Source organism: Archocentrus centrarchus, chromosome 16, assembly GCF_007364275.1.
Source record: "Archocentrus centrarchus isolate MPI-CPG fArcCen1 chromosome 16, fArcCen1, whole genome shotgun sequence".
Taxonomy (NCBI): domain Eukaryota; kingdom Metazoa; phylum Chordata; class Actinopteri; order Cichliformes; family Cichlidae; genus Archocentrus; species Archocentrus centrarchus.
Window position 1 is genome coordinate 26648466 of NC_044361.1, and position 9311 is coordinate 26657776.

The 9311-nt window shown below is 41.2% G+C and overlaps 1 protein-coding gene across 1 annotated transcript; it reads right to left on the minus strand.

The window, feature by feature from the left end:
- Positions 1–3748: 3748 nt before the first annotated feature.
- LOC115793957 (complement C1r subcomponent-like) lies at positions 3749–7531 on the minus strand. Its single transcript, XM_030749177.1, is given in 12 exon segments — positions 3749–4164; positions 4381–4595; positions 4688–4893; positions 5003–5084; positions 5319–5440; positions 5532–5679; positions 5773–5871; positions 5873–5979; positions 6119–6259; positions 6361–6538; positions 6883–7096; positions 7409–7531. Coding segments are annotated over 12 exon segments (1905 nt in total). The 5' UTR covers positions 7435–7531; the 3' UTR covers positions 3749–3797.
- Positions 7532–9311: the final 1780 nt, after the last annotated feature.

Genomic DNA, 9311 nt, shown 5'->3' on the forward strand with positions numbered 1-9311 from the left:
TGGCATGTCTTTGAATGTTAAGTCTTTTGTTTTGGTCTCTATTGCACATTCTGATGATGGGATGCTTTGTAGGACAGCAGGGTTGTTTGAAATAAATTTGTGTAGACGGAGCCCTCCTTGTGCACATATTTCTGTAGCCTCTTGTGCAAGCTGTATTGCCCTTTCAACTGTGTTTGTGCTTGTCACTCCATCGTCTACATAAAAGTCTTTCTCCATAAACTCAGATCCCACGGGGTGTGTGTGACAATGTTCTTTTGCTAAGTACTTTAGTCCATAATTTGCACAGCCTGGGGATGATGCTGCACCAAAAAGATGTACCTTCATTCTGTAAACCTGTGGCTGTGTCTCTGTGTTGCCATTTTTCCACCACAGAAAACGCAGGTAGTCTCTGTCACACTGCTGGACATGAAACTGATGGAACATCTTTTCTATATCGCACATGAGAGCAATAGGATGTTGTCTAAACCGTAGGAGGATGCCTGTTAGATTATTGATTAGGTCTGGCCCTTGAAGAAGATGATCATTTAGACTTGTACCATTGTGTTTGGCTGAACAATCGAATACAACACGCAGTTTAGTGGGCTTTTTGGGATGATAAATCCCGTGATGGGGTATGTACCATTGTTCACCTTGTTTTCCTTCGTTGTGTACTTCTTCGACGTCACCCCTTTCAATAATGTCTTTCATGTAGGTTATGTAGTCTCTTTTGTATTTCTCGTCTTTATTGAACTTTCGCTTTAAGTGTTCAAGTCTGATTTCAGCAAGCCTTCTGTTGTCAGGTAAGTGTGGCCTTTGTTTGAATGGTAGAGGCATCTCACAGTGTCCTTGTTCGTTTTTCCTTATTCCTTCCTTGAGCTTGTCCAAAAAGATGAGATCCTCTTGCGAGACAGTTTTGTCGCTTGCTTTTGTGTCCTTAAAATCTGACTCTAGCACATTAATCACATCCATGGGAGTTACAGGGGGTAGTTCCTTCACTGTGACTCTATGACACAAACTTGACTTGGTTTCACTGAGCTCAAATGTGGAGCCTCCAACAATGCTCCACCCTAGGTCCGTGAGGATTGCATAGGGCTCATTGCCTTCTCCTAGTAGAACTTGTCTTGGGGCTAGAGATCTGGGACAGTTAAATCCGATAAGGAGTCCAACATCACAACTTAAAAGAGGTGGTATCTTATCAGAGATTTCTGTCAGGTGGGGCCATTGTTTTGCTGTGTCACTGGTGGGTATATTGTCATAGTTAATTGGTATAAAGTCCTTGGTGTATGAGGGGGGAAGATCGATGCGAACGTCTGAGTCATAACCTCTCACACACAATCCAGATACTCTGTGACTCTTAACAATAGAATGGACACCCAGCATAGTAGATAGCTTTAACTTTACAGGGTGAGTGTCTGCTTGTAGCTGGTTGCTTACTTCTTCACTGACAAATGTGCTGTCACTTTGTGTGTCTAAAAGTGCGTACACTAATTGCTCGTTAGTAGGGCTCTGAACCGTGGACACCCATACAGGAACGATCATGGATGTGCCATTTGACTGACCCACCTTAGTAACATTGAGAGCTGTGACTGCCGTAGTTTCTTGTGGAGTGCTAGGAGCTGCGTTGACAGGGCTTGGAAACCTTTCATTGGCATTGTGATTGTCATTGTGCAGACAAGTGGGATGCCTTCCCTTGCAAATGTCACATGTGTGTCTGTGGCGACAATCTTTGGCATTATGACCCACCTTTAAACATCCATAGCACAACTTGTTGTCCTTAACATATGTGCGCTTCTCCTCTAAGGGCCTTTCTGAGAAGTTTGGACACTTGAACAGCTGGTGGTTTTCATCTTTGCAAAACATGCAGGGCACCTTTAATTTAGTGTTGGGTATCCTTCCCTTACTGTTTTGTACCATAGTTTGCGTCGTGAAGACATGAGTGGATCTGTTTGGTTTAAAGTCCTTTGTGGTCCTTTTCTCGTAGGATGAACTGCATGAATGAAGAGCATATGAAGAAGTGACAGGGTTGCACGCGATTTCTGCCTCAACTGCCACAAATTGTGCAAAGTCCTTGAACAAAGGAAAATCTTTGCCGTCCATAAGTGCAACTGTGACCTGACGATTCCAACGGGCTGCCAGCCAATCTGGAACTTTCTGCAACAACTTTTGGTTCTCCTCACAGTCACTTAGAATCTCTAGACCTTTCACATGGGGCATGGCTTGGAGACATGCATTTAGAAAGTCTGAAAATGTCCTTAGTCCTTCCGCATCCTTTGAACTTATTTTAGGCCATTTTGACAATTTGTCTCTAAAAGCTCGTTGGACAACAAAGGGCTGACCATAACGTTGGTCAAGCTTTTGCCATGCATCCTTGTAAGCCTCTTCATCACTGCGATAAAATATGCCCTCTAGACATTTTTGTGCCAAGCCTGTGACATACCTTTTTAGCAAGTGGAGTTTATCAGCAGGTGAGATTCCTTTGCAGTCCACAAGTGAAGTGAACGATGCCTTCCATTCTATGTAGGTAATTGGATCTCCACTGAAAACTGTGGGCATTGGCATTGGGATTCTGTTTATGGTTTTCCTTGTTATTGTAGCTCACCTTCTCCTTTAGCCTTAGCTTGTTAGCCTTTAACCGTAGCTGCTCCAGCTCGCTGCCTGTGCCGTTGCCGTTGTCCTTAGCCTTCATGGGCAGCTCGATGTAGCACGCTGAGGTGAAGCTCTTACTGTAGCATGCCCCCCGAACAAGGATGAGACTTTACTGATGGTTTGTGGCGTTTTTATTGAGCTACGACCTTTCACCATAGCCGTGTCAAACAACAACCAACCAACCAACCAACCAACCAACGTAAGAGCTGAAAACACAAAATGCAGTCTTACATTTATGCATACAAATATAGAACAAGCAAAAAATGTTCCCATATTTTAAGTTATAAATTAGTTCACCTTTTGCCTCTTCGGAGGGGCTGCAAGTGAGAAGATGACTGAGATAAACCGTGTCTCTGTGTCCGTTGCATTGAAGCGTAAACAAGCTACAGTCACATTCAGCTCACTGCGCTAAACAGGAAGTGCACTTCAAAATAAAAGCTTATACACGGAAGCCTGCAAATTTACAACATTTTCAAGTGGAAAAACTACAATCACTTTGCTGCAATAAAACATGCTTGTGGTTACTTACATGAGTGTTGTGTTTATTGTTCAATCATTGCTCCTACCTTTGTGTCATGGTCATGTGTCCTAGTCCTGGTCTTTGTGTTTGGTTACTTCCTGTTTTATTTTGTATGTTTTGGTCCTTGTCCTCGGGTTTAGTTTTGCTTCCTGTGTTTCCCTCCCAGCTGTTTTCCATTTGCCCATTACCTGCTGTGTATATATATATGTATACAACGTCATCATTGATTTTCCCCTGCTGTGGGCCTCTCTCTTTGAGTTCTGTTATCAAGTGTGTTTTCTAATTTATGCTACTGGCCTCGTCTTATGTTCCAGCAATAAACCTGAGTTTTTTTTAGTGTACACACTGCCTCTTGAGTCCTGTATTGGGGTCCTCAATCCTGGCTGCCACAATGGACAAAATGTCTATTTTCCTCCTTGGTCTTCTTGATTCAATCCAGGTACAGTAGTTAATAACTCTGATATAATCACTGTATATGGGGACATAATCTGTGATAAGTGCAACCAAAGTCTGAATTGATAGCTTCTTTTTTTGACACAATATGTTAATGTTACAATCACAACTCCAAAGAAGAACAAAATTACTTTTAATTCTGATGTGGAAATTTTTTTCTCATCATATGTTTACATCTTGGACTGAATTATTGTAACTTTTAGTTCTCCTGCATGGTCTTCTTGATCCAGTCCACATAGTTAGCTACTCTGGTGTAGACTCCATATGTTCCCTGCCGTCCACACTCAACCCCCCAGCTGACAATCCCAGCAGCCCAGTGTCGCCCATTTTCAGTCAGAGTGAAGGGGCTTCCACTGTCACCTTGACAAGAGTTCTTTCCACCTTCAGGGATTCCAGCACAGAACATGTTATTTGTCAGGTCTGGGATGTTGCCGCTTGTTCTCTTCACTGAAGTGATTGAATTCCTGCATGTCTCCTGGTCCACCACTAGGAGAGGCACATATTTCAATTTATTTGTTAGGAACCGCTTACTGCCATCGTCTGCAATGCCAAAGCCGGATACCAGCCTAAAAAGGTACAAAACACATTCATTGTGAACCCAGTGAAATTTTACTAACCTGCAAGCTAGAAGAAAATGGCTTGTTGACTTAAAGTGATTACCAAACACAAAGAACACTTAAATGCAACATCAGATTTTCAACCATTTCAAAGACTAAAGTGGAAATGACATTAACTAGATTATGGAATCATTATGAAATTATGCCTGATAGTTGTTTGTTTACCCCATCACCCCAGTGTCATATGTAGCGCCCTCTGCTGGCAAACACAACGGCATTACAGATGAGTTGAATGTGATTGGTTCTTCCAGTTTGATCAAGGCAATGTCATTGTTGTAGTTCAAACTGTTGGGGTTGTTGTATTCAGGGTGAACATGGACTGATGTAGCATTCAAAGGAGAGTCTTTCAGGGTATCTATATCATTGTGTCCCATGAAAATCTGCAAGCCAACATTATAAAAGGAAATAATTATAAAGGGAATCACAATGAGACAGTGATCATGGAAAGTGATGCCTACAGTTGACTGCTTACCCGTAAAAGTACATGTGATACTGTTTGTCTCTGATTTACTACAATACTAGCTGCTGTCATAATCCAGCGTTCTCCAATCACCATGCCTCCTCCCCTAGCTCCATCTACACTCAGTAGCACATGCCAGGGGATTGTATTCTCTGGAGCGTCTCTGCCTCCAATGATCCTCTGATACACATTGATATGATTTGTTGGCTGGCCACAGACTGAATAAGACACACATAACTCAGATTCATTCAAGCAAAGAATTCATGATTTAATTTTGAAGTCCTAATTTTGTTATTACTGTATTTCATTTTTATAACAGATCATTACCTGGTATACAGGTTGGGAGAGGGAGTTGCCACTGCCCGTTGCTTTGACACATGGCTGAGAATATATTAATCTCTTGATGGCCCTGGAAATGAATGTGGGTTATTAGATTCTAAGATACTCTTTCCAATTTACAAAATCAACAAAGAAAAAAATAGAAAATAAAGTGCTATCTGCTTTTGCTGCTCAAAAACAGACACATGCACACAACAGAGAAACACTTGATCACCAAAATGTCCCATGAGAAAAGAGGGGCATTAATAAAGTATCCATTTACCAATGCTCACTGTAGTTAAAAAAAAAAAAGATGTCATCTTACCATCATCAGCTTGTATTCTTGGTCACAGGTGACATGGATGTAGTCTCCACTAAAATATTCATTTAAATCAGGAGTGATTCTACCTTTAGCCACACTCCCTGGGTGTGGACATTTTTTTTCCTCTGTAAAGGATACAGGGACAAAACATGAATCAGCGGCATGAGGAAAATATTTTTAAACTGGTAACACGGAAACAAGACTTCTCTTCCTCACCATGTGTGCTGTACTGCAGACTCCAGCCATTGCTCAGACCTTCCTCCTCAGTGTGATAGTCCAGCCTGACAGTACTGGAGTTTGTAACTATCAGACCCGGACTCTTTGCTCCACAAAATTTCATGCTTAAGCTGCCTGGAATGGTCACCTATGAGGGGAGAAATAGTAGAAGGCTACAGGCAGATCGGAGGAGAGCTGCTTGTAACTTTTCATTGCTGTGAGGAAATCTTCAAGTCATTACCTGTAGCCAGTGATCTTGGCAGCTTGAGCCTTGCTGATTATCTTTGCACCAAATGTGGAAGTTGTCACTGAAGTTGAGAGTCACAATGAATCTGGGCTCTAACAGAGATGATGTACTTGCAGGACAGAAAAGGAGGTGATGGTTTAGGGTACCCGGGACTGGACAAATATCCTCCATGCTTGTCAAAAATGCATCCACCACAGGACACTGGACAAAGTGTTATAACAGTAAGAGATCAGTAGTTGAGTATACCACCTCAACCATATTCTAACAGTTGAGCTTCACAATATGACAAGTATGAATATGCAAACAAATACGCCTGTATTTCAACGTATTTCACACTTACACAGACATGTGCGTTGGTCTAAATGAAGCTTGTAACCACTGTGGCAGGAGCAGTGGTAGGACCCAGGGGTGTTGATACAGATTTGAGAGCAAAGAAGACCTGAATCCTCTCTGGGGTCTGTTTTTGAACACTCATCTATGTCTAAGAAAAGAATATTTTTTGTGTAAAAGATGGAATTTCTCCTGAAGCTTTGGGGCAATATTATGTTCATGGGAGCAGGAAAATTATCAGGACAACTGTACCTATTGCCTTAAACGTGGCAGAAAAACCAGTATGTTGCTGAACCTCTGCTGTAGAGTCACTTGTTTGGAATATGAGAGTCAGTGTGTTACTTGGAGAAAGGATCGGATTTTGGCCTTGGTGGTCAGTGGAGTTTTCCTGCCCACAAAACTTCCCCAAGACCTTTAGATCACAGAGAACCTGAAAAGAAATTGGCCAAAAATTATGCCAACATACTGTACATGTAGCACACACACACACACACACACACACACACACACACACACACACACACACACACACACACACACACACACACACACACACACACACACACAAAGAAAATCTACTCATTCTAACAAAAAAAACATGGATTTATTACGGAGAATCCACATTGCACTGAACTGAATGATAGCATGTGTGACTCTTGGATCTGTGAGTTGAGATGGATACAGTGCCATCACTCATCTTAAAGACTGAAGTATAAAAAGAGCAATCTCTTGTTTGCAACATTGTATAAATTCAGATTTAAACAAAGCTCTGACTGTAAGAGAGTCTTGACTGCAGTCTGTGGAAGTGTGAATATCCAGATGTGTTAGAGATAGCTGGATCTGGTAGCCTTTGGGAACCCAGAGGTCCCATTTCTTGTGCAGGTTGGGAGGGTAAGGTTGGGGATACTGGGGAGACTGGATTTGTCCGTGCATGACAGGCTCAGTGTTGGGCAGCTGCCAGCACTCACTCACTGACAAACACAGAAACCTGGAAAAGTGAATAAACAGAGAGCTGGAGCTGAGTCAGTCGTCCAAAGTTGATGCAAACAGAACGACAGCAAACAGAGTTGCACAATCATTTATTTTATTTTAATCTTTAATTTCTTATGACACCAAGATTGGTTACTAATAAAGCTATATGTCTAGAACATTGGCTGTAGATGAAGCATGAAGAAGGAACAATGCCATAAAACAAAATGCACTCCTGGCAGACTTTGTGAGCTAAAATAGAAATTCACAGAAAGGAGAAAACATCCTTAAAACATGCAACAAGCAGATTAAAAATCGTTATCAAACTTACCAAATGATGCAGTGGGTCCAGCCCATGTTTGGAAGAATCTGTCTGTGATTTAACTTTTCAGAAACGGTGTCTCGGGCTGAAATGAAGCATTAATGCCTCACATGTGGTTAGTTTTATTTTGTAGTGGGTTTTGCACTGCAGTTTTTGTCTTGAAGTCTTTATCTTTGTTTGTCTTGGCACAAAAACAAGGGCGAACACGAGTTGTATAAGAGAAAAGTGTCAATACAGTTTTGATTATTGTTACACAGAGAAACCAAGTAAGGAAAGTTTGTATGAAGTAAAAATCTGAGGATAATGAGCTAAAAAGTATGGAAGAATGGAAACAGAGTCGGCCATCTTCACATATAACAGTAATGTTTAAAAATGTATTTTGTCACAAATACCAACAATGTGAGAGTGACATGAAATGATCACTGATGTTATCATTTTAAAAATAGAAAATATATGAATAATATAATATAAGAAAAAAACACATGCAGATCTGTCCTACTCCACTTTATTAAAATTTAGGGAAACGGGCTTTGCAGGGATTTAAAGACAGTGTGATGGCTCATACTCAATCTGGCATTCAGTATTTTTTTTCTGGTAATCAGAAAATTTAAATCTGAACTTATAGCTTTATTGGCACCATGTAGATAAAAATTACAATTGAATCTTGACAGCAGAATAAAATTAGCTTCTGATTTAATGCAGAAGCATTTGTTTCATCACATTTTAATATCTTACTGAAAGTGTAAATGTCTGTTTTTCTGCATGGTCTTCTTGAGCCTATCCAGGAAATTAGTGACTCTGATATAGGTATTTTATATGGGGACATAATCTGAGATACAGTATAAGAAACAAATAATTTATTCAAACTTGGGGGGAAAGTCTTTGCAGGGATTTGAACACTATGCAATTTTTGGTTCTGTCCAGTAAGCAGAAAATTAAAGTCTGAATTTTTATTTTTATTTATTTATTTATTTATTTTAGATAATATAGATAAAAATTGCTTTTAATTCTAATGTGAAAAATTTTGTCTCATGATATGTTTACATCTTTGACTGAATTATTGTAGCTTTTAGTTCTCCTGCATCGTCTTCTGGTATAGACTCCATATGCCTCCTGCTACCCACACTCAACCCCCCAGCTGACAATCCCAGCAGCCCAGGATCGCCCATTTTCAGTCTGAGTGAAGGGGCTTCCACTGTCACCTTGACAAGAGTCCTTTCCACCTTCAGGGATTCCAGCACAGAACATGTTATTTCTCAGGTCTGTGAAGTTGCTCCTTGTTCTCTTCACTGAAGTGATTGAATTCCTGTATGTTTCCTGATCCACCACCGGGAGAGGCATGTATTTCAATTCAGTTGTTAGGAACTGTCTACTCCCCATATTTGCAATGCCAAAGCTGGACACCAGGCTGAGAAAAAATGCAAAAGAGACATGTTGTAAATTCCAAACAGGTAAATCCATCTTGTCTAAAAGCAGTCTCATACATATTGGTACTGTATGTAAAGGACAAAATATCAGTGGGCAAATAGGTTCACAAAATAAACATGGAATACAACTTTAGGATGGCCTTGAAGTAATTCTGGCAAACCGTCGGGCAACTCAGGAGGGGAAAGCAGTGCTCTACTCAGACAGTCTATAGTGCAGGTGGGGTACTGCTGACTTCAACTGAGGGTATCATCAGGCGGTGGAAGGAATACTTCAAGGAGCTCCTTAATCCCACTGACACGCATTTAGTGGAAGCAGAGTCTGGAGATGAGGGGGATGACTCGCCCATCACTGGAGGTGAGGTCACTGAGGTGGCAGGGCCCCTGGGGTAGATGAGATTTGCCCTGAGTTCCTGAAGGCTCTGGATGTTGTAGGGCTGTCTTGGTTGACTCGCCTCTGCAACATCGCGTGGCGCTCTGGGGTGGTG